Source organism: Camelina sativa, chromosome 3 (assembly GCF_000633955.1).
Source record: "Camelina sativa cultivar DH55 chromosome 3, Cs, whole genome shotgun sequence".
Taxonomy (NCBI): Eukaryota; Viridiplantae; Streptophyta; class Magnoliopsida; order Brassicales; family Brassicaceae; genus Camelina; species Camelina sativa.
In genome coordinates this window covers 23,675,978-23,699,657 of record NC_025687.1, presented here as the reverse complement: position 1 = coordinate 23,699,657, position 23,680 = coordinate 23,675,978, and the positions used below count along the sequence as shown (strand labels likewise).

At 38.2% G+C, this 23,680-nt stretch overlaps 6 protein-coding genes, 2 non-coding genes and 1 pseudogene across 9 annotated transcripts in view; 6 read left to right on the top strand and 3 right to left on the bottom strand.

The window, feature by feature from the left end:
* The window catches only part of LOC104777888 (cytochrome P450 71B28-like), a 4,991-nt gene extending 4,049 nt beyond the window's left edge, over positions 1-942 (bottom strand). Inside the window, exons 1-2 of one of the 2 annotated variants that reach the window (XM_010502212.2) lie at positions 573-942; positions 7-464 (exon numbers count right to left, since the gene is read on the bottom strand). In XM_010502212.2, the coding sequence (XP_010500514.1) occupies positions 87-464; positions 573-653 (459 nt within the window). In that variant the 5' untranslated portion in view covers positions 654-942 and the 3' untranslated portion in view covers positions 7-86. Of the gene's footprint in view, positions 1-6; positions 465-572 lie in introns of those variants that run through there. The other variant, XM_019243906.1, reaches the window with a different exon arrangement.
* Positions 2,544-4,754, top strand: LOC104777883 (LAG1 longevity assurance homolog 2-like). Its single transcript, XM_010502210.2, has 6 exons — positions 2,544-2,949; positions 3,169-3,380; positions 3,597-3,752; positions 3,891-4,076; positions 4,170-4,348; positions 4,508-4,754. Exons 1-6 carry the CDS (start codon positions 2,818-2,820, stop codon positions 4,525-4,527), a joined length of 885 nt encoding a protein of 294 aa, XP_010500512.1. The 5' UTR covers positions 2,544-2,817; the 3' UTR covers positions 4,528-4,754.
* TRNAR-CCU lies at positions 4,920-4,992 on the bottom strand. The gene has a single exon. It is a non-coding gene; the product is annotated as a tRNA-Arg (tRNA).
* TRNAR-CCU lies at positions 5,569-5,641 on the bottom strand. Its single transcript has one exon. It is a non-coding gene; the product is annotated as a tRNA-Arg (tRNA).
* On the top strand, positions 5,758-10,706 carry LOC104777881 (zinc-binding alcohol dehydrogenase domain-containing protein 2). Its single transcript, XM_010502209.2, has 18 exons — positions 5,758-5,969; positions 6,318-6,491; positions 6,586-6,767; positions 6,864-6,969; positions 7,072-7,148; positions 7,371-7,458; positions 7,821-8,007; positions 8,112-8,238; positions 8,342-8,410; positions 8,504-8,605; positions 8,693-8,788; positions 8,957-9,031; positions 9,168-9,287; positions 9,377-9,505; positions 9,605-9,682; positions 9,870-9,956; positions 10,093-10,179; positions 10,366-10,706. The coding sequence occupies exons 1-18, from the start codon at positions 5,915-5,917 to the stop codon at positions 10,414-10,416; spliced, it is 1,890 nt and encodes a 629-aa protein (XP_010500511.1). The 5' UTR covers positions 5,758-5,914; the 3' UTR covers positions 10,417-10,706.
* LOC104777880 (probable carboxylesterase 5) lies at positions 11,117-12,402 on the top strand. Its single transcript, XM_010502208.2, has one exon. The coding sequence runs from the start codon at positions 11,209-11,211 to the stop codon at positions 12,268-12,270; it is 1,062 nt and encodes a 353-aa protein (XP_010500510.1). The 5' UTR covers positions 11,117-11,208; the 3' UTR covers positions 12,271-12,402.
* On the top strand, positions 12,477-13,817 carry LOC104777879 (annotated as a pseudogene).
* Positions 14,832-15,841, top strand: LOC104777878 (probable carboxylesterase 3). Its single transcript, XM_010502207.1, has one exon. The coding sequence runs from the start codon at positions 14,840-14,842 to the stop codon at positions 15,785-15,787; it is 948 nt and encodes a 315-aa protein (XP_010500509.1). The 5' UTR covers positions 14,832-14,839; the 3' UTR covers positions 15,788-15,841.
* On the top strand, positions 16,503-23,116 carry LOC104777877 (presequence protease 2, chloroplastic/mitochondrial). The gene is made up of 19 exons (XM_010502206.2): positions 16,503-16,852; positions 16,982-17,150; positions 17,338-17,512; positions 17,618-17,750; positions 17,850-17,920; positions 18,194-18,277; positions 18,407-18,497; positions 18,611-19,131; positions 19,210-19,374; positions 19,449-19,667; positions 19,742-19,869; positions 20,491-20,680; positions 21,218-21,301; positions 21,381-21,478; positions 21,636-21,900; positions 21,979-22,141; positions 22,224-22,404; positions 22,505-22,576; positions 22,742-23,116. The coding sequence occupies exons 1-19, from the start codon at positions 16,588-16,590 to the stop codon at positions 22,881-22,883; spliced, it is 3,216 nt and encodes a 1,071-aa protein (XP_010500508.1). The 5' UTR covers positions 16,503-16,587; the 3' UTR covers positions 22,884-23,116.

Genomic DNA, 23,680 nt, shown 5'->3' with positions numbered 1-23,680 from the left:
AACAAGCATGATTCCCATTGTCATCCCTGGACATATTCTCCTACCAGATCCAAACGGTATAAGCTCAAAGTTTAGTCCTTTATAATCTATGGAATTGTCGAGAAACTGTCAGGGTTAAACTCATCGGGGTTCTCCCAGAGTTTTGGATCACGAGCAATTGCATAAGCGTTGATAATGATCTGTATTTTCGCAGGAATATCGTAGCCTTGGATCTTGACATGAGACAATGTCTCTCTTGGAAGCAAGAGTGGAGCTGATGGATGTAACCTGAATACCTCCCTGACCATGAGCTTAAAGTAGTGAAGTTGGTTTAGATCTTCTTCTGTGATTCTCTCCTTCTTGTCCCCAAGTGTTGTCTGAATCTCTTCTTGCACTTTCTTCATCACTTTCGGGTTTCTGATCAGCTCGGTCATTGCCCATACCGCTGTGGCAGCGCTTGCGCCTACTCCCGCTAGAAATATGTCCTGTGACATAAAACCAAAAACACTAATGGTATGGTTGCAATATCTTTAAGCACTTCGGAATAGATATACAACTTGAAGAAAAGACTATTATATTTTAGGTTTACGTACCGAGATCATCCCTTTGAGATGATCAGTGGTGAACTTGAAAGCATCTTCATCTTTCTCTTGCTTCTTCATCATATCGATCATCACGTCAATAATATATGACCTCTCTCTTCCAGGCTTGAGATGATGATCGAGAATATTCTGAAAGAAAGTGTCTAGTTCCGAGAAAAGATTGTTCAACTTCTTGTTCTGACCGGAGATCCGGTCGATGAGTCTGCCGATTCTCCCGGGAAAGAAATCAGATAACAGAGAATCTTCTAAGACCTCATCAAACTTGTGCACAAGATCAACGATCCTATCTTCATCAACGAAGTCACACTCATACTCTCATAGAGATTGATCCCGAACCCGATCCTACACACTATATTTCCGATCAAAGTGANCTTGTAAAACTCCAATTTAATTAACCAAAGAAATAGTAGTTTTCCTCTTTAATTCATACTCAAACTGTCCTTCAATATTGCCTTCTCAAACCTTCTAGAAACTTCTCAGTCACATAAAACAACAACAATCTTGTATCACGACTTGTATCACATAGACACTACTTCAGATAAACCAATATATCTTCTCGTTGGCTTCACCCATCTTCGGCAATCCCCAATCAAAGAATTAAAGCAAATTCAACAATGCCAACTTNGTTTCGTAGCAAACTCAGAGAGTTTCTTGACACACAAGTCGTTCTCTTCACCGTAAGGTGCGAATCCGACGTCTTTAAAGTTGTAAAAAGTTGCTCTGGTCCCGGCCGTCTCTGGTCGACTACAACACTCAAGATCGTGGATTTTTAGAACTTCTTCTGCTGCTTCTTTCGAAGAGATCACCACCACGGAGACGAATCCGTATTGGAGAAGCACCACTGGTCCGTACTCGTCGGAGAGGTTCCGACGTTTCCTGGGATGTAGTTCCCGGCGTTGGTGTAAGTTTTCGATGATCGGAAGCGTCTTTGGACCCGGAGGAAGCTTCTATTTCGAAGATTTGAAACTTTTCAAGGAGATTAAGATAAGGGGTAAGAGGCAGAGGAAACAGAGGAAGAGTGACATTTTTTCTTGGCCTTCGTCTTTCTAGAGGTTAATAATATCCTATTATGTATTCCTTTAAAGGGCAGACCATGTATATTCAACTCATAAGTCACTGTGCGCTGTAGACTCGTAGTGCCACTGTCGATAATAATACCCGAAGACTAAGTGAACAAACAAAAGCAAATTATAAACAAAACTCTTTTACTTCTTGTAGTAGTGGTTCGATTGATTACATTAAAGATTGGAATCTCGACTTTGCGGAAATATATAAATTGTAATATTGTATGAACCTTGAAAAACAAAATATGTGAACGACTTAGATGATCAAATATTACGTTTGGACTTTTGGACAATTATATGATCATATTATATTATAGTTATCACTTATCACATATCAAACTACCATTTTTAGTACGAGATCTACAATTTATGAAATGTTGTTGATTAAAAAATAAACTAAACACTAGTGTCACTCTTTGTTTTCTTTTTTTTCCTTGGACGTTTTCAGATTTGGAGTATAAATTTGATGAAATCGAGATCATATCATACCATCACGTCCTACCGCCTAGTAAAATAAGCAAAGATTATACCAGAGTTAATTAGGATTTGTTTTGCGACCTTTTGTATAAGTATATATTAATCTAGGTACGTATATTACTATGTATATATCAGTTCAGTGTGTTCCAGTGGTCTACAATTGAGTTGTGAAATTGCTTTAAGCATGACAATATAAATGTAGTTAAATTGTATTTGATAAACATAACTTGAATACTGAAATAATATTAAATACCACATACCTGTTTTTACTTTTTTATACTTGAATATTTTAGGATATAATAATCGAACAACAAAACAAAACAATTAAAATGGATTGTAAAACACAAGAAAAAAAACAATTAAATACTAAATACTAGAAAAGAAAGAAAGAAAAAAAAAACAAGTTGCAAAAGAGGCATGACAAATGACGCATTTCGAATCTCTCTGCCATAAAACTCTCTTCTCTCTCTCTATGCGCCTTTGCTTCTCCTCCGTCTTTATAGGCTCTTCTCCAATTTTTATGATCCATTCCTCTTCATTCTCGCCCAATTCCGTGGTTCTTCTTCCGTCGCCGCCACAGTTTTTGGTCTTGTTTCCAGCGACAAATATAACTTTTTAACTTCTTCTGTTCTGTTTTTTGATGTTTTTCTCCGTGAAAACCGAGGTCTCTCCGGCATAGTTTGTGTCGCCGGAACATGGTTGAATCTGTATATTCAAGCGCTGGTAATGACGTCCAAAACCTTAAAGCTTCGCATTTCCAAACCGCTGTCTACTTTGCCTTTGGATTCTTCTTTTCGAGGCTATTCCTCGATAAGTTCGTCTTTCATGTAAGAAACACTATCTTTATCTTTGTGACTTTGTAGTATGTTTTATATCGCTTTTATTAAATCGTCTGTGTCACAAAGCTGAGAAAGAACATTGCTTAACCGTTGCATGTGTGTTATTTATTGTACCATTGTTATCAATGTTAAGCATCTATATATATTGCTTACATTCGCAAGATACTGATTAATGTGTTATATTGTTTATTGTTTCGGATCTTGCAGAGGATAGCTATTTGGCTTTTGAGCACAGGTTCTTCTCCACTAAAATTAAACAATGCTACTACTCGTGCGAAAATCGTCAAATGCAAAGAGTCCCTGTGGAAACTGTTGTACTATGCTGGTTGTGAATTATATGTTCTCGAATTCGTTTATCCAGAGCGGTGGTTTGGAGATATTAAACTCTACTTCCACGGATGGCCTAATCAAGAGCTCAAGTGAGTAGTCAATCCAAATTTTGGTTTCTTGATTCTCATGTACGGATGACCTTTGTGTTCTTGATTTAGAAATATGTACTGGAGCCATTGGGCTTATTACATCAATTTCATGTTGCCTGTTCTTAATAGGGTTCTTAGAACATGTGATGGGAACAGTGAATGAGATCTTAGCTCATGATTAACTTCAAGTAACTAATATTTTTGTTGTTGTTGTAGGTCTTCTCTAGAGCTTTTCTATATGTGCCAGTGCGGGTTCTATGTTTATAGTGTTGCTGCGTTGCTTGCGTGGGAGACCAGAAGAAAGGACTTTGCTGTCATGATGTCTCATCACATAATTACTATCATCCTCATTGGCTCCTCATACTTAGTGGGGTAATCAAATTTTATTTTGTCTATTGGCATTATCTTGCAAAAAATACTTGTTGAGATTGGATTGATACTTAAAATAGCATTCTTTAGATCAAAAGGGCTAAAGAGCAACTGATTTATTACTATTTTATTCATATGCAGCTTCTTTAGAATTGGATCAATCATCCTCGCCATTCATGACGCGAGTGACGTGTTTATGGAATCTGCTAAGATTTTCAAGTATTCAGGAAAGGAACTTGGTGCAAGTGTGTGTTTTGGACTTTTTGCTATTTCTTGGTTTTTGCTGCGGCTGGTTTACTTCCCGTTTTGGATCATCAGGGCTACAAGGTACACACACAGTTTATATACTCCTAAAGAATAAAACCTCTTACTCTTTATCGGTTCGTGCATATGATATTTATCGATATGCCCTTTTTTCAGCTCTGAACTACTAAGATATTTGGATATGACAGCAGTAAAAGGCAAAGTGAAGTACTATGCCTTCAATACAATGTTACTAATGCTACTAGTTTTCCACATATATTGGTGGTATCTTATTTGTGCAATGATCATAAGACAGCTTCAAAACAGAGGAAAAGTGGGAGAAGACATAAGATCAGGTAACAACACTTATTCTTTTGTCAATATTTGTATATAAGATTAAAAGTTTTGCTCATAAGCATTTGACAATCACACATGAGCATATCAGTCACACTATTCATATATGTGTGTGTATTGTAAGTTTTGAGTGACTTTTACTTTCATTACAACAATGGCAGATTCGGAGGATGATGATTAGGGTTTATTGCTAGAGGCCATGGTGAAAGAAATGGATTCCACATACCCCAAATGACACTTTTATTTAGCATTGCTATTACTCATTAACCTGGAGTACTAAAGAGAAGATCAGAATTAGAAAAAGACATATATGCAAATTTTGGATAAGTTACTAATAGTAAAAGAAAATCTTGTTGTTCTTCTTCTTATTAATTTTTGTAAATGAAAATCCAACCCCTTTTGTTTGTATGGGTTAAAATCTAGTTTAGGTGACAGTGTTATCTCATTGTCGTTTGTGTGTTGTAAACTCCAAGAAAGAAGATTAACCAAAGTCTGACTGCTTTGATCAATATCATTAACCGCAAATAACAACAATCAAATATGGAAAGATTTAAAATGGAGGAAAAAAAATGACGCGCCAGGTAGGGGTCGAACCTACGACCTTCTGCTTAGGAAACAGACGCTCTATCCACTGAGCTACAGGCGCTTTGTTGATAACCACTGTACTTTAAATCTAATTAGANATATAAGATTAAAAGTTTTGCTCATAAGCATTTGACAATCACACATGAGCATATCAGTCACACTATTCATATATGTGTGTGTATTGTAAGTTTTGAGTGACTTTTACTTTCATTACAACAATGGCAGATTCGGAGGATGATGATTAGGGTTTATTGCTAGAGGCCATGGTGAAAGAAATGGATTCCACATACCCCAAATGACACTTTTATTTAGCATTGCTATTACTCATTAACCTGGAGTACTAAAGAGAAGATCAGAATTAGAAAAAGACATATATGCAAATTTTGGATAAGTTACTAATAGTAAAAGAAAATCTTGTTGTTCTTCTTCTTATTAATTTTTGTAAATGAAAATCCAACCCCTTTTGTTTGTATGGGTTAAAATCTAGTTTAGGTGACAGTGTTATCTCATTGTCGTTTGTGTGTTGTAAACTCCAAGAAAGAAGATTAACCAAAGTCTGACTGCTTTGATCAATATCATTAACCGCAAATAACAACAATCAAATATGGAAAGATTTAAAATGGAGGAAAAAAAATGACGCGCCAGGTAGGGGTCGAACCTACGACCTTCTGCTTAGGAAACAGACGCTCTATCCACTGAGCTACAGGCGCTTTGTTGATAACCACTGTACTTTAAATCTAATTAGACTTTTTGATATACACTTTTATCAGGACAAACCGGATTCGGACAAACCAAAGTGTCGTAATGATTGTAGACGTGTCACAATAGAACAGACGGTGGGGCTCTCATTAGCCTTCTTGATCTTATTTCGAGTTTCGAGAAGAGGATCAAACAGTTCAATCATTCATCATCTCCAACCTCTGCTCCCACTTCTTGTAAGAAGAAACCTTAACCAAATCGAAGCTTATTTCTAATTCAATTTAATGGAGCTCAAGCCTGGTTTATCCGCTCTCGTCACTGGCGGCGCCTCCGGCCTTGGTAAAAACTTACATTTCCGATAATTGAATTATTAATTTTGTTACTTTCATGTGGTTGTTGAAATCTTCTGTGTAATCTTAGTTTTTAGTAAAAAGAATTTTAGTAATTGCTTAGATTTGCTGACGCTGGACTATGTTTTTTTATATTTACCTATGAGATTGGTGTGTGACGCATGATATTGATGCTTTTATGTAAAAAGCTTTTTACCATGATGAAACTAAAATACAGACAGAACACATCTGTACTATTTTTTGTGTGTAAGCACATCAGCACATCAAAACACTCCTTTTGTTTTATGTCTGTAGTATAGTTCTGTGTCCGGACATTTTTGGTGATGATTTTGTGTAGGTCGAGCTCTCTGCTTAGCTCTTGCTGAGAAAGGAGTGTTTGTAACTGTGGCTGATTTTTCGGAGGAGAAAGGACAAGAGACTACCTCGCTCGTCCGAAAGGCGAATGCCAAGTTTCATCCAGGGTTAAGCTTTCCATCTGCTATCTTTGTGAAATGTGATGTGACTAGTAGAGGTGAGTGTGTAGTAGTAGTTAGCTTGAAGATGAAGGCAGAATACTCTGTCTTTAGTTGTTGTTATTGATTTTTTTTCCTGGATTATGAGAACAGGAGATCTCGTGGCTGCTTTCGAGAAGCACTTAGACACATATGGAACACTGGACATCTGCATTAACAATGCTGGGATTGGCAATCCTGTTAGATTTGATAAAGATGACACTGATGGGTCTAAATCATGGAAACACACTGTTAATGTTGATCTCGTTGCAGTTATTGAAGGCACACAACTTGCTGTAAGTCTTCACTTCACACAACTTGTTAAGTTCCGATTTTTAGTATATCGGCTTTTATGAAACTTCTGATAATTGTGATATTCCAATTTTGTGTAGATCAAAGCTATGAAAGCCAAACAAAAGCCTGGTGTTATCATTAACATGGGATCAGCTGCGGGTCTTTATCCAATGCCCATTGATCCTATCTACGCTTCCGCTAAAGGTTTTATTTTTTGCTTGTTTTTTTTGTTATTTCTTTCAAACATGTTCATTGAATTATACCATTTATCTTTATGGTTTATTCAAATATGTTACATGTCTACAGCTGGTGTCGTCTTATTCACTAGATCATTAGGGTATTACAGGCGTCAAGGGATCCGCATCAATGTGCTTTGCCCTGAAGTAAGAAGAATATTTTAATGCTTACCAAAATGTTTACTAATGCTTCTTAATGGTAAAATATTTGTGATAAATAAGTGTGGTCAGTGACATTGCCAGCTAGTATTCTCTCATCAAAATACCTGTTACATCAAAAAGCTCTGTTATGAATGTGTCTGTCACAGCCAAAATACTATTTGCTGAGTGTGTTGTCTAATTTTTTCCTTCTGCACTTTCGCTGTGCAGTTTATCAAGACAGACTTAGCTGAAGGTATGACTGCTTCTGTACTTCAGTCAATAGGCGGTTACATGTCTATGGACATGTTGATTAAAGGTGTGTACACATATCTGATTGTGACCCCTTGGACTTATATATATCTTATGGATCAGCTGCATATATCTGCTGGAATTTTTCACGCTTTCTATATATGTTTCCATACCGAGCAAATTATTCTTGTTTTATGCTTTGTTTGACATGGTTGATTGGTTCAGTAATATATGGGGAATTAGAAAGAATTGGAACACGTGAATACTCTTACTTCTTAACTGTATATATCTTTCTGTTTAATGAATTGTTATATAATCTCACCTTTACCTTCTATCGACATTGCAAGTTGTTATCGATATAGGAAGGATACCAGTATTAGATCAAGCCATTAATTAAAGTTCATATGTTTGCCATATTTTTTTATTTAGGTGCTTTTGAGCTTATAACGGATGAGAAGAAGGCCGGGGCTTGTCTGTGGATTACCAACCGGAGGGGTTTGGAGTATTGGCCAACTCCAATGGAAGAGGCAAAGTACTTGGTGGCTTCAAGTTCCAGAAATAGACCTTCCTATAAAGTATCTACCAAGATTGAACTTCCTCAAAACTTTGAGAAAATGTAAGTGAATATGTGACTGTGAGAACCAGGACATAGGTTAGATGAATGTTGTATTTCTATGTCCTCCTAGAGTACACATACTGATGGCCTACTCTCCCCTTCAGAATTGTACACGCCTTGTCCCATCATTTCCGCAATGCTACCCGCATAGTCCGCGCACCACTAAAACTACCCATTGGACCACACCAAGTTCTCCTGAAAATCATCTATGCTGGTGTTAACGCAAGTGATGTAAGACCACCTTCTTAGTTGTTCCTTGTAACCTTCTTTTTCTCCGTTAATAGGCAACTCAACCTAAACTTTTTAATCTGTCCTTGTTGTATTCCATGAGCAGGTAAACTTCAGCTCAGGTCGTTACTTTGGCGGCGGCTCCCCGAAGCTTCCCTTTGATGCTGGATTTGAGGTATATTTTGTTGAACTGAAACTTCTGTAGCTCTTTATTGAACCATGCTTTATTGGGTTCCTATCAGAATGCTAATTTGCTTCAGTTTTCCAGGGAGTTGGAATAATTGCAGCAGTGGGAGAATCTGTTAAGAATTTGGAAGTTGGGACTCCAGCTGCTGTTATGACATTTGGAGCATATTCTGAATACATGATTGTATGAGAGCTCCTAAATCATATGAACAAAAAGTTGCTTTTTCGAGGCTTCAGTGATCATGTGAACATGTCTTTTGTGAATATATAGGTTTCTTCTAAGCATGTGCTTCCTGTTCCAAGACCGGATGCAGAAGTTGTTGCCATGCTTACCTCGGGATTAACTGCATTAATCGCCCTGGAAAAGGTCGTTATTGATCTACTAACGAGTGTTATTAACTATCTGTTTTCATAGTCTTTCATATTCTTACGCCTTTATTCTTTATTTTCAGTTGCATGTCTGGTATCATTCCTATCTAATATTCTGAAGTTGTTATATTTAATATGCCTAACATGTTCGTTATCGTATTCACAGGCAGGACAAATGAAATCAGGTGAAACGGTACTTGTGACTGCTGCTGCAGGAGGGACTGGACAATTCGCAGTCCAGGTATGAATACATAAAGTTTATTAAATAAGACTATCTAGTTGTTTAAAGTACTTACCAGAACATAGATCATTTCTATGTAATTTGTGGAAGTATTTGTGCCAGCTAGAATCTTGATTTTGAGAGATTTTCTATGCAGCTTGCAAAGTTAGCAGGAAATAAGGTGCTTGCTACTTGTGGAGGATCAGAGAAGGCCAAGCTATTAAAAGATCTTGGGGTCGATCGTGTCATCGACTATAGAGCCGAGGACATCAAGACGGTAGGGTCCAAGTAAAAACTCTAGTTATAATATTATTAGTTTCTATGTGGCTAGTCTACAATTAAACAATACTGTTTTAATTTTGCCAGGTCTTGAAAAAGGAGTTTCCAAAGGGTGTAGATGTTATATATGAATCTGTAGGTGGTCAAATGTTTGATATGTGCTTGAATGCTCTTGCTGTTTACGGACGACTCATTGTGATTGGAATGATCTCTCAGGTTCCCTATCATATCACTCTTTGGACATCTGTCTAGACAACAGTTTTGTTCTACATGGGTTTTGAAACTGTCACACATAACTTTGATTTCGTCTTTCAGTATCAAGGGGAGAAGGGATGGCAACCCGCAAACTATCCAGGGCTGTGCGAGAAAATATTAGCAAAAAGCCAAACTGTGGTATGTTGAAACGGCCATGTTGTTCTCTCCGTTTTTGCATTCAGTCCTGATTTTGGTATTTATGACATTGTCTATCCTTTGGTCTCTCTGTTTTTGCGTCTAAAATGTTGATTTAGGACAGTAGGACACACAGATTCCTTACCTTTGAGTTAATTTGCAATAACTAAATAAACGACAATTGTTTCAGGCTGGTTTCTTTCTGGTGCAATATAGTCAACTGTGGAAACCAAATCTTGACAAGCTATTCAATCTTTACTCTCTCGGAAAGCTTAAGGTAATGCATCCAGCTGAATGCATCCTCTAATTGTCTTGAGTTTCTTTTGCTCACATTCAGATTGTTCATCAAATTGATTCTTTACTAAATATTCCATTTCCAAACACTCACTTTACTTGCGCTGACGATTGGGTAGGTTGGGATTGATCAGAAGAAGTTTATAGGTTTAAACGCTGTTGCAGATGCTGTTGAGTATCTACATTCGGGTAAAAGCACTGGAAAGGTAAAAATGTCTTTTTTTAACTAATCGAAAAGTTAAAGAGTAATGAAGAATCATACATCTTTTTGCTTAGTCATGACATGTTATATAGTGTTTTTTTTTTTTTTTCACAAACATGTTATATAGTGTTTAACATTAATAGTTTGGTGTTAACCAGTATATTTATTGTTATTCAAAAAATGTGAGCAGGTTGTCGTATGCATGGATCCCACATTCGAGCAGAAAACGTCGAGACTGTAAACAAGACATTGACGAAGTATAAATACAGTTTGGAATCAAGAGGAGTCTATAGGAATTGAAGCTTTTCTTTTCTTCTTCTACCAGAGGCAAGAAGAAAGAGTATAGCAACTTAGCAAGTACAGTAAATGGTTCTTTAAGCTTACGTTTATAATAAGCATAGGAGAATGGAGTAAGGTTTCTCCTAAGTTAAACGTTAAAGTATATTACATCACACCACAAAAATAAAAAGAAACGACAGAATAATTTATTGTTTCAGCATCAATTCAATAATATTGTATTTCTTCAACAAATGATCAATTTGAAAACAAAAGTTATGTAGTGTGATGATCCCAAACTAAAACAATACAGTGAATCATTCTAAATCTCTAAAAACAATATTGGGATTTGGGAATAATGTACTACTTGGAAAGAATCATCTCTAAACAGAAATGTTTTTGTTTCCTCAAAAAAAGAGTCCTAAAAACTAGAAGAATTTAGATATTGATACTACACAAAATGGTGGCTAGACAAGAAAGATTTGATTCCTTTGATTGAAGGTGTTTTGTCAATATCTCTGCCCATAATATTATTAGCTGTGTTGTAACTTGCAAGTAATGGAAACTTCTTAAAGAACCCATCTGCTTTTTGCTTTTTGTCATTTTCTTAAAATTTACACTACCAACCAAAAAAAACAAAAAGAGAAACAGAAACAAATACTACGTGTCAAATTCTCATACCCTCTCTCAATGCAACGCGTCGTACTCGTATCTATATAAAAAAACATTAAAATATTCACTACTCACTACTACATAAATGCGTCACACTCCACTCGACAAGGACCAGCTCCAACTCCAACCACACTTCTCAAGTTCTCATCTATCATCATCAATGGAATCTGAAATCGCCGCTGAGTTTCTTCCCTTCGTTCGTATTTACAAAGACGGCCGCGTCGAGCGACTCATCGGAATCGACATCATCCCGTCGTCTCTAGATCCATCAAACGACGTCGTTTCCAAAGACGTTATATACTCCCCCGAGCACAACCTCTCCGTCCGTCTCTTCCTTCCTCACAAAGTCCTCGTCTCCGGCGGCGTAGACAAAAAACTACCTCTACTTATCTACATCCACGGCGGAGCTTGGATCATCGAGTCACCTTTCTCCCCTATCTACCACAACTACCTCGCGTCGGTTACAAAATCAGCAAACTGCCTCGCCGTCTCTGTTCAGTACCGCCGTGCACCTGAGGATCCGGTTCCTTCGATGTACGAAGATGTATGGTCCGCGATCCAATGGACCTTCTCTCATGCTAACGGATCTGGTGGTCCTGTGGATTGGATCAACAAACACGCCGATTTCGACAGAGTGTTTCTCGCCGGAGATAGCGCCGGAGGTAACATATCACATCACATGGCGATGAAAGCTGGTGAAGAGAACAAGAACAAGAAGAAGAAGGTGGATCTTATTAAAATCAAAGGTATCGCTGTTGTTCATCCAGCTTTCTGGGGAACAGATCCGGTTGATGAGTTCGATATGCAAGACAAAGAGATGAGAAGCGGGATCGCGGTGGTTTGGGAAAAAGTTGCGAGTCCGAATAGTGTGAACGGTACTGATGACCCGTTGTTTAATGTAAACGGATCCGGGTCGGATTTTTCGGGGCTGGGTTGCGAGAAGGTTTTGGTTGCTGTGGCTGGGAAAGATGTGTTTTGGAGGCAAGGTTTGGCTTACGCGAGGAATCTGGACAAGTGTGAGTGGGGAGGGACTGTGGAAGTGGTTGAGGAAAAAGATGAAGGACATGTGTTTCATTTGGAGAAACCTGATACTGATAAGGCTTTGAAGTTTTTGAACAAGTTCGTCGACTTTATTGCTACTGGTTGATGAATGTTTTAATCTTCATGATTTTGAATTTGGTTATGTAATCTTGGATTTGAATTTGGTTTATGTAATCTTATGTTTTTAACCGGGTCGGTTTGAATTTGGTTATGTAATTTACTAATTTTATGTTTTCAACCGGGTCGGTTATCTATTTTCTAATTTTCGTTAATTCCTTATCCAAAAGCACATCCTCCGACAAAAGTGATAAAACCAAACAAACGCACATTCTCTATCGGACACTAGATAAGTAGATAGATAGCAACCTTCGCCGGATAAAATATTCCGGTGACCATGCTCCGACGAATCACCTTTTCCTCTTCGTAATCTCTCTTCGTTTGCTTAACTCGCCAGCTCCCTCGCTCTCACTCGTCACCGACAACCATCGTCTCCGGCCGCGTCATTCGCCGACTATCAACTATCATCCGCTGTTTTAGTTCACACTCTTCATCTGAAATCATCTCCGAGCATCCTCCGTTCATCCGGGTTTACAAAGACGGTCGTATCGAGCGTCTCTCAGGCACCGAAACCGTCCCGGCTTCTCTAAACCCACAAAATGACGTTGTTTCAAAAGACGTTGTATACTCGCCGAAGCACAACCTCTCCGTTCGTCTCTTCCTCCCTCATAAATCCACACAACTCGTCGCCGGTAATAGACTCCCTCTACTTATCTACTTCCACGGCGGAGCTTGGATCGTCGAGTCCCCTTTCTCCCCAATCTACCACAATTTCCTCACCGAGGTTGTCAAATCCGCAAACTGCCTCGCCGTCTCTGTTCAGTACCGCCGTGCGCCGGAGGATCCGGTTCCGGCTGCGTATGAGGACGCATGGTCCGCGATCCAGTTGATAGTCTCTCACTACGGTGGGTCTGGTCAAGAAGAATGGATTAACAAATACGCCGATTTCGAAAGAGTTTATCTCGCCGGGGATAGCGCCGGCGGTAATATATCGCATCACATGGCAATGAGAGCTGGTAAAGAGAAGCTTAAGCCAAGAATCAAAGGGACTGTGATTGTTCATCCAGCTTTTTGGGGAAAAGATCCTGTCGATGAACACGATGTGCAAGACAGAGAGATCAGAAACGGAGTTGCACAAGTTTGGGAAAAGATTGTGAGTCCGAATAGTGTTGATAGAGTGAATGATCCATGGGCTAATGTAGTTGGATCCGGCTCGGAATTTTCCGGGATGGGATGTGAGAAGGTTTTGGTTGCGGTGGCTGGAAAAGATGTGTTTGTGAGGCAAGGTTTAGCTTACGCGGGGAAGCTGAAGAAGAGTGGGTGGCAAGGTACGGTTGAGGTGATGGAGGAAGAAGGTGAAGATCATTGTTTCCATCTCTTAAACCCTAGTTCTGAAAATTCTCCCAAATTTATGAAGAGGTTTGTGGAGTTTATCACCGGTTAAAGAATCTCTCTGATTAAAATTGTTGTTTTTGTTCGGTCGTCCAAGTGTAATATGAATTAATTTTTATGTATCCTTTGTGTTTGATTTGGTTTATGTAATTTAGGTTCAAGAAATCAATTACATGAATGAGACAGACTTGTTTGTGGTTGTCTTTTAAAAATATTTTCCATAGCAAAACCAGTAACACAAAAGCTCCAAAGAGACTCTCGTCGGTGGACGATTAGTAGTAATCGTGGCCGCGGTACGTGGCATCAACAACTAATCGTTAATGGTCTAGTGTAATTTACAACGTTTTCTTCTTCTTTGGTTACGTGTTTTCGTAACTTTTATTAAGTGTGTCTTCTCTACCAACTATGTGACCCAACAAAGTCGTAGCCATGTGTTAGTTATACCTTGCATCTCTTTTTTTTTTAATGGGATGTCTCTCCGAAGGGACCTTGCATTTTTTTTACTTGAATACTTGCTAAAAAAAACAGTAATACACTTTCGTTTTAGATACGTTCTCTGCGTTGACATGTAAACAAATGACAACAAACACCCAAATTTATCATCGAACAATAAATATTTGTGTTCAAATGAAAATTAATAGATATTGTAAAATATGTCCACCTCAAAATTGTGTATAATATGCCGAATATCTAGATGAGTTCTACGAATTTATAAAATTTGCATGTCACTGTATGCATCGAATTAATTTGGCACAATGATTGATTTGTGAATTGTGATGATAACGTTTAGGCGGATTTTAACTCCTAATTAAAAAACAAACGATTGAAAACTCGTCATTATCCTAATTTTATCTTAATTTTGTGGCTATTAGGAATATCAGGCTCGAATAATTAAACTAGATATTAGACGGGATCATACAAATAAACTAATAAAACTACTGAAATAAAAAGACTAGATACATTTACAATGACAGTTACGTTTTGGTATACACTATTGGTCCACCCCTAAGTTATGGAAAGCAATCTAAAAGAAACTAATGATACGTAACACTTACTAACAAAATGACAATGAGATATGACAAATCTAGAATTCAGACAATTCTACCTCTCTGTAATTTAACTGTTAACTATATAAGCTGATAACTTAATCATCATTTTAATAAGACGTATAATTGAAATCTCGTATAAATTAACCAAACTTCACTCTGTTCTCTTTTCCAAAAAAGATGGAATCTGACCACACCACAGATCATCATCATCATCATCTACCATCCATCCAAATTCACAAGAACGGCCGTGTCGACCGACTTGTCGGCAGTGACATCATCCCAACGTCGTTAAACCCGAAAAACGACGTCGTCTCAAAAGATGTCGTATACTCCCCGGAGCACAACCTCTCCGTGCGTATGTTTCTCCCTCATAAATCCACAACCCAAGGTAACAAACTACCTCTACTTATCTACTTCCACGGCGGAGCTTACATCACTCAATCTCCTTTCTCTCCGGTTTATCATAACTACCTCACCGAGGTTGTTAAAACATCTAACTGCCTCGCCGTGTCGGTTCAGTACCGTCTTGCCCCGGAGCATCCAGTTCCCGCGGCTTACGATGATTCTTGGTCCGCTATTCAATGGATCTATTCTCACTCTGATGATTGGATAAACGAACACACCGACTTCAACAGAGTCTTTATCGCCGGAGACAGCGCCGGAGCCAATATAGCACATCAAATGGGAATAAGAGCTGGTAAGGAGAAGCTAAAACCAAGAATCAAAGGTATCGTAATGGTGCATCCAGGTTTTTGGGGGAAAGAACCCATCGACGAGCTCGATGTGCAAGAAGGAGAAGTCAGAAGCAAGATTGCGTATATTTGGGAAAAGATCGTGAGTCCTAATAGTGTAGATGGAGTGGATGATCCGTGGTTTAACGTTGTTGGCTCCGGGTCGGATATATCCGGATTGGGATGTGAGAAAGTTTTGGTTGCTGTGGCCGGTAAAGATGTGTTTTGGCGGCAAGGGTTGGCTTATGCGACGAAGCTGAGGAAGAGTGAGTGGCAAGGAGTGATTGAAGTGGTGGAAGACGTAGAGGAAGGACACTGCTTCCATCTCCATAACCCTAATTCTCAAAATGCTTCCAAAATGATGAAGAGATTTGTAGAGTTTATAATACAATAAAACGTTATCACTAATAAACAAAACGTGAAATTGTTCGATTACTCGGTTTAGTCCATTCGCTAATAGGGTATTGTAATTTGTACATCCGGTTTACATTTACTAACCGAACGGAATCGAACCAAACCGGTTTAAGCTATTTCTATGTTGTGACTAGGCCTGGGCATAAAAACTGTACCCGAATATCCAATCCGGAACCCGACCCGAAAAACTGGATTTGGGTTGGGTACGAGTTTGCCTATAAAACTTTATTGGGTTCTATTTTCTAATACTCATGGGTTCGGGTTAGGGTCGGGTAATACCTGGTACCCATTTAGGTACCCATTAAACCCGAACATATAAACATATTTATAATATTTATCATTAATATAATGCAATTACCCCAAAATTATGATTATAGTTTTGAATATTTCATTTAGTTTTATACCTAAATATCAAAAATAATCAAAATATCTAAAATATTTTGTTATGTAAATCAAAATTTAACTAAATTTATTTAAATTTAATTATATTTGTCGGGTACCCGGTAGTTCGGGTACTAATCGGGTTCTAAAATTTGTAACCCAAACCGACCCGAACCCGATAGTACTCAAACCGAACTGAATCCATATATCTAAAAATATTCAATGGATTCTATTTTTCTAAACCCGTTTACCCGAACCCGAGTGGATAATATTCGAATCCGAAAGGGTTACAGGAATGTTCAGCCCTAGTTGACCAAAGAAAAGAAAATATATTAATTCCGCCACGGAGAAAACGACCTTAAAATAAAACTCCTCGCCGGAGAAATAATTCCGGTAGCCATGCTCCGTTCGGTAACTTGTTCCCCGTCTCTTGGCTCGACCTCTCTCTTCTTCCGCTTTTTTCGTCAGTTCCCTCGTTCTTTCTCGTCGACGAACGCCGTCAGCCGCAACATTCGCCGGCTTTCTACTCCAGAAGCTGCTGGGAGACGGCTACTTCTAAGCCGCGGCTTTAAGCTTCGCTCCGCCGCGAGCCGCAGTCTCAGTGGCCAGTTCTCTCGCTTATCCATTCGCGCCGTCGCTACACAACCCGCACCTTCTTATCACGGTGAGGTTCTTTAGCTGGATTTGAAACTGTGTGCTCTGTACCTTTTCCCCAGTTTAGGATAGATGTGAACCTTTTACTCTATTCTTGATTGTACGCCATTTCTGATGAGTGGCTTTGTGTCTAATGTAGGACAAGATGAGGCTGAGAAGCTTGGATTTGAGAAAGTGTCGGAAGAGTTTATCTCAGAGTGTAAATCTAAGGCTGTTCTCTTCAAACACAAGAAAACCGGTTGCGAGGTGATGTCTGTTTCAAACGATGATGAGAACAAAGTGTTTGGCATTGTTTTCAGAACTCCTCCGTAAGTTAGCTTATATTTTGTATAGGTGACTTATGGGTTCTGTTCAGTTCTTTTGTTGATCTAGGATAGTTTTACTCTTTTCAGTTGGAATTGTCTTTACCAGCTACTAATTGTAATTCTCCAGTTTAATTAAACAGGTTGTAAGTGGTTGGCATTGGTTAAGATGATAGTTTGGTTCTTGATGCAGGAAAGATTCTACTGGAATCCCTCACATACTGGAACATAGCGTATTATGTGGTTCAAGAAAGTACCCACTGAAAGAGCCATTTGTCGAATTATTAAAGGGAAGTTTGCATACCTTCCTTAATGCATTCACATATCCTGATAGGACTTGCTACCCTGTTGCTTCCACTAATACAAAGGTAATAATACCGTAAATACTCGTTTCTTTCCCAAGCTCTATCTTTGTGCTATGCGTACATATGTTCAAGTTTGGTCTGATCACATTTCATCATTATCTATGTTAGGATTTCTATAATCTTGTTGATGTATACTTGGACGCTGTGTTCTTCCCCAAGTGTGTGGATGACGTTCACACTTTTCAGCAGGAGGGCTGGCACTATGAACTTAACGATCCTTCAGAAGACATATCTTACAAAGGTTTTTATGTTACAGATGCCTAGTTTAAAAGCTGTTTTCTATACCTTGCTTTGTATTAACTTGGTCTTCCTGTCTCTTTGTTAATGTTTCACATATCAGGTGTTGTTTTTAATGAGATGAAAGGTGTCTATTCACAGCCTGATAATTTACTAGGGCGGATAACTCAACAGGCAAGTTTTGATTGTTCCTTTAATTTCTGGAACAATTTCTCCAACCAATCTCGTACTAAGAGTGATTTTCTGTAAATATCTTAAGTGGATGGTGCAGTGTATGAATTATATAGCTTACCTGATTAGATGTGTGTGCGTTTGCATGTGCGCATCTGTATTTAATATTTTGTTGATTTCTTACTCTGGTCATCACTTCAAAATCTGTTCTTAATCTGCCTTCATTATTTTTTTGGCACTGTAGTTCTTATTGTTCTTCTATTTTATTTTTAATAGGCCTTATGCCCAGATAATACATATGGTGTTGACAGTGGAGGTGATCCAAAAGATATCCCGAAGCTTACGTTCAAGGAATTTAAGGTTTGTTAAGCAGTTTATGTGATTTAATTATATGTTGAAATAATATGAAAATATACTGCAACAGAATCGTAATGATATGTATGACTTCTGATGCATAATATTATATTCTTTATGTGGTGATAATCCCAGGAGTTCCACCGTCAGTATTATCACCCAAGCAATGCCAGGATATGGTTCTATGGAGATGATGAACCAGTTCACCGCCTCCGCGTCTTGAGTGGTAAAGAGCCATATCTTATATTGTATTTTCTTTAGGAGATTGTCCTCGGCTTGATTTATGCTCTCGATTGTGTTGTTATACAGATTTTGTGACTGTTTTACTAATTTGTGCAGAATACTTGGACATGTTTGATGCAAGTCCAGCTCGAGATAGTTCAAAGGTTGAACCACAAAAGCTATTCTCTGGACCACGCAGGATAGTTGAAAATTACCCTGCTGGTGAAGATGGTGACCTTAAGAAGAAGCATATGGTGTGCCTTAATTGGCTGCTTTCTGACAAGCCACTGGACTTACAAACTCAACTCGCACTTGAGTTTTTGGATCATTTGATGCTTGGGACTCCTGCTTCCCCGTTAAGAAAAATCTTATTGGAAAGCGGTTTAGGAGAAGCTCTAGTTAATAGTGGGATTGAAGATGAACTTCTCCAGCCCCAGTTCAGTATCGGTATGAAAGGTGTTTCCGATGATAATGTCCAGAAGGTTGAAGAGTTGATCATGACTACTCTAAGAAAGTTGGCAGATGAGGGGTTTGATACTGATGCTGTCGAGGCATCCATGAATACCATTGAGTTTTCTTTGAGAGAAAGCAATACAGGGTCGTTCCCTCGTGGTTTATCACTTATGCTCCAATCAATTGTGAGTTTATCTGCCTTTTTCTTATGTTTTTCCTTATCTATTATAGTATTGTTTCTTATTTTAGTGTTGGATGCTTAGGCGAAATGGATATACGACATGGATCCCTTTGAGCCATTAAAGTATGAGGAACCATTGAAGTCCCTGAAAGCTAGAATAGCTGAAAAAGGATCCAAGGCTGTCTTTTCCCCACTGATAGAGCAGTTTATTTTAAGGAACCCTCATCGTGTTACTATCGAGATGCAGGTAGTTTTCTTTTCCGAGTTTCTCATTGCTTTCTAATGTTTCTATTACTCTATTTTAATAATACGTTTCATCAGCCTGATCCCGAAATAGCCTCTGAAGAGGAAGCTGAGGAGAAAAATATTCTAGAAAAAGTTAAAGCAAGTATGACAGAAGAGGATCTTGCAGAACTAGCGCGTGCCACAGAGGAGTTGACATTGAAGCAAGAGACTCCTGATCCTCCTGAAGCACTGAAATGCGTTCCAAGTTTAAACTTGAGTGACATTCCAAAAGAACCTATATATGTTCCCACTGAGGTGATAATTTTATTAGCTCTCTGCAGTTGTTGGATCCCTAATAATTTTTTCGATGCTGATATGGTCTTTTATAGGTTGGAGATATCAATGGCGTGAAGGTTTTGCGGCATGATCTCTTTACAAATGATATACTCTACACTGAAGTAGTCTTTGATTTGGGTTCACTAAAGCATGAGCTTCTTCCACTCTTACCACTCTTCTGGTAACTTGTTGGCTTCTACATCTGAGTTTTTGACCTTAGGCTTTATATTCTGCTTTTGGGGTTTTCTCCTAATTTTTCCAGAAATGCAAGTGGTGAAATATTTAATGAGGAATTGCTATAAAATAATTCCATCAACCCCTGTTCGGTAGATTAAATCTCTAAACAAATCACTATTTTCGATCTCTTTAAACATTTTGTATGACATATTGCTTGGTTTTTGTCCGAGAGAGGCTCCATGGCTATTTTACTATTCTTGAAATTTTATTTTAGTGCTCTCAACAACACTCAGTTGAAATTATATGCCAAAAGGCCAGCTTCCAAGCCTTCTGCTGCAGTGTCATGGTTTGTTATACGATTCTTGGTTGCATTTTAGTGATAGCAGTATCAACGACTGATATCTTCTTCTCCTACTAAAGTTTGTTTCTAATTTAGTGGTAATTTCGTAGTATCTTCTTTGCAAATTTCTTTCTTGTATCACCCTCGACATTTGCATGCTATGTTTTTTTATCTCCCATAAGTTTGTCTGGCGGTTGTTCCAGTTGCAGTTTATCATCAGAGTATATGAGACACCCTATGCTAAATTCGTAATTTTTAACGCCTAGATAATTCCTGTCTTGACAGTCAATCATTGCTAGAGATGGGCACGCAAGACTTGACCTTTGTCCAACTTAATCAGTTGATTGGAAGGAAAACCGGAGGGATATCAGTTTATCCCCTTACATCCTCTGTGTGGGGTAGGGATGATCCATGTAGCAAAATCATTGTGCGTGGAAAATCCATGGTTGGACGCGCTGAAGACCTTTTTCACCTGGTAATTTTTGCTTTAACATCTTTAACTTATCATATATAGTTGGAGGTTTGCGTATGTTAATATAGTTAATGTAGAATTTTGTAGCTGGTAGATCAGGTCCCGTTTTCTTGGGCCTCGAAACGGAAAAACGAAATACAAAATTAATCTTTTTGCCTCATGTCCTATAACTCGTTGCTATATCTTTTTGATACCTGTTATTTCCATCTCTTTATCGGAAAACAAAAGCTTTTTGCTATATATGTTTGTATCCTCCTGTCTCTTGATCACTTCCCTCTTCAAGCACAAATGCTCACTTTTTATCTCTCCTTGTGCTCATTCCATTTGGTAAGCAGTGTCTGATACTATTTCTGCTTGTTCAAGGTAGAGTATAGAGGTAGACTAGATTATCACTTGCTACTTGAAAACTGATTCTGTTTATTTTAGAGTATGTGTCTATTCAGAATAAATCTTAACTCTCGAGTTTAAAGTAGACAATAATGTAGATATTGAACATAGCTGTAGCTGATTTCCAATAGAAATTCATTCACTTTGCTGCAGATGAAGTGTGTGCTGCAAGAGGTGCGATTTACAGATCAACAACGGTTTAAACAATTCGTCTCTCAGAGTAGGGCCGGAATGGAGGTATGCAGTTCTTTCTTCCTTTTGCATAAGAATTACAACATGGTGGTAGTAGTATAACACCAACTCGTGTTCATTTCAGAGCCATTTGAGGGGAAGTGGTCAAGGAATTGCTGCTGCGAGGATGGAAGCAATGTTGAACGTTGCTGGATGGATGTCTGAACAGATGGGTGGTCTCAGGTTGGAACTTGATAACTCTTTCTTAAATTGCTAGTTCTCATCATTTGTGTAGTAGCATCTTGATTTGATTGAAACCTGGCTGTGGAATAAGAAACTTCATTCACATTTTTCTGAAACTTGTAGAGAGCCTAATTGTGTTTTGATTTTCTCTTTGTAGTTACCTTGAATATCTACATACTCTCGAACAGAAGGTGGATCAGGACTGGGAAGGAATTTCATCGTCGCTTGAGGAAATCAGAAGATCTTTCCTTTCCAGGAATGGTTGCATTGTTAATATGACTGCTGATGGAAAGTCCCTTACAAACACTGAAAAGTTTGTTGGAAAGTTTCTTGATTCACTCCCTGAAAAGCCGTCTGGTGGACTCGTCACTTCGGATGCACGACTACCATTGAGAAATGAAGCTATAGTAATACCAACCCAGGTAAACAAAATGAAAACCCATCGCTCAACTTTGATTATAATTATATCACTATTTTATTCATGCATGGCCTCTCGACAGGTGAATTATGTGGGGAAAGCAGGTAATATATACAGCAGTGGCTATGAGCTTGATGGGAGTTCATATGTTATATCAAAGCATATTAGTAACACATGGTTATGGGATCGTGTTCGTGTAAGTGGTGGTGCATATGGGGGTTCCTGTGATTTTGATTCACATTCAGGTAAAATTGCCTCCTTCAGAGACTTTTCCTGACGTTGACATGTTATCCTTTAGACCTGACCTTTGGATTTTCTCTTGTGCAGGAACATTTTCGTTCTTATCTTACCGTGATCCCAACCTATTAAAGACTCTAGACATATATGATGGAACTGGGGATTTCTTACGTGGCCTTGATGTTGATGAAGACACCCTTACTAAAGCAATCATTGGGACAATTGGCGATGTTGATTCATACCAACTCCCTGATGCCAAAGGTTATAGCAGGTATGATATTTATCTCTGTGCTCTTCTTCTCTGGTCTTTGGTGGCCTTTTCTCAAGGAATGTAATGGATTCTGAATCTAATTTCCTAACTCTGTCTCCAGTTTGTTAAGGCATTTACTTAATGTAACCGACGAAGAGAGGCAAATAAGGCGCGAAGAGATATTATCAACAAGGTTAACGTCGTTCTCTCGTTTTTTCTTTTAACGTATATATATATATATCAATTTAAACTAGTGTTAGGAGCTTAATGACTTCTTTGAATATAATTAAATAGCCAGTTCTTCAACATAGTTATTCTCAAACAGATTCGGAAAGTAACTTTCTCTTTGATCTCGCAGTTTGAAGGACTTCAAGGAATTTGCAGAAGCAATTGACTCTGTGAAAGATAAAGGCGTTACAGTGGCCGTGGCATCACAAGAAGACATCGATGCAGCAAACAAAGAACGCCCAAACTTTTTCGAAACGAAGAAGGGTCTTTGAGTCTGAGACACTCTTAAAAAGTAGCTTAGCACAATGAGGAAGAAATTTCTTAGGTTCATATTATTTTGTGGTTTATTTCACTGTGTTTTACATATAGAGTTATACGCCAACATCATGAATTTATCATAGTTGAAATAAAGCGTTTTTACCTCAAAACACAGGCTTTTTAGCTACTGTTGCATTTAAATCGTTAGTTTTTTCCCTAGTTCTATTTATATTCCATGTTCTTATCAGCAGAAGTGCTCGAGGATTTTCGTGTACCTTTTAGGTTTCAAAACCAGTCTTAGTTAAAAATGATGAATCAGATAGACATTAGTTTCATGACTTCATCATTGGCTGGGATCGAACAGTGCATGTGCTTTGGTAAAAAATATTGGCTCCCAATCATCTACTATTACTTATCATGTGTCCTGATCTTGTTACCTTCATCCTTTGTAATGTTTCTCATGCTTTATGTGTTTTTCGTTTTTTGAATTAGGTCTTAAACAATCCGAAGTGAAGTTAAAACTTTTACCCTTTTAGAGCATTGGCAATTTGGCGTAAAGAATCTCTAGGTACTTTTTTGAAGTGAATTAGTCTTTAAAGAAACTTTTTTATTAACATCGATTCATAAAGATACTTTTATGGTTAGTCCATAAATAAAGATACTTGTATTGGTGGTGAACCTTTTTGGCCTCATCCTTTTACCATTATCTGTGGAAATTCTGATCACATCATTATTCTGAGTAGATTAGTCCAGGAAGATACTTGTATGGGTGGTAAATAGCAACATCATGGATAAATGATTGAATTGAATA

Coding starts and splice junctions, on each gene's coding strand:
- LOC104777877 (XM_010502206.2), top strand. CDS start 16,588: ATGCTCCGTTCGGTAACTTGTTCCCCGTCTCTTGGCTCGACCTCTCTC. Junction 17,151..17,337: donor ATTGTTTTCAGAACTCCTCC/GTAAGTTAGCTT, acceptor TTCTTGATGCAG/GAAAGATTCTACTGGAATCC. Junction 22,577..22,741: donor GAAGAGATATTATCAACAAG/GTTAACGTCGTT, acceptor TTGATCTCGCAG/TTTGAAGGACTTCAAGGAAT.
- LOC104777881 (XM_010502209.2), top strand. CDS start 5,915: ATGGAGCTCAAGCCTGGTTTATCCGCTCTCGTCACTGGCGGCGCCTCC. Junction 6,768..6,863: donor TTGAAGGCACACAACTTGCT/GTAAGTCTTCAC, acceptor AATTTTGTGTAG/ATCAAAGCTATGAAAGCCAA. Junction 8,239..8,341: donor CTGGTGTTAACGCAAGTGAT/GTAAGACCACCT, acceptor TTCCATGAGCAG/GTAAACTTCAGCTCAGGTCG.
- LOC104777880 (XM_010502208.2), top strand. CDS start 11,209: ATGCGTCACACTCCACTCGACAAGGACCAGCTCCAACTCCAACCACAC.
- LOC104777883 (XM_010502210.2), top strand. CDS start 2,818: ATGGTTGAATCTGTATATTCAAGCGCTGGTAATGACGTCCAAAACCTT. Junction 3,753..3,890: donor GGCTCCTCATACTTAGTGGG/GTAATCAAATTT, acceptor ATTCATATGCAG/CTTCTTTAGAATTGGATCAA. Junction 4,077..4,169: donor TGGATCATCAGGGCTACAAG/GTACACACACAG, acceptor CCCTTTTTTCAG/CTCTGAACTACTAAGATATT.
- LOC104777878 (XM_010502207.1), top strand. CDS start 14,840: ATGGAATCTGACCACACCACAGATCATCATCATCATCATCTACCATCC.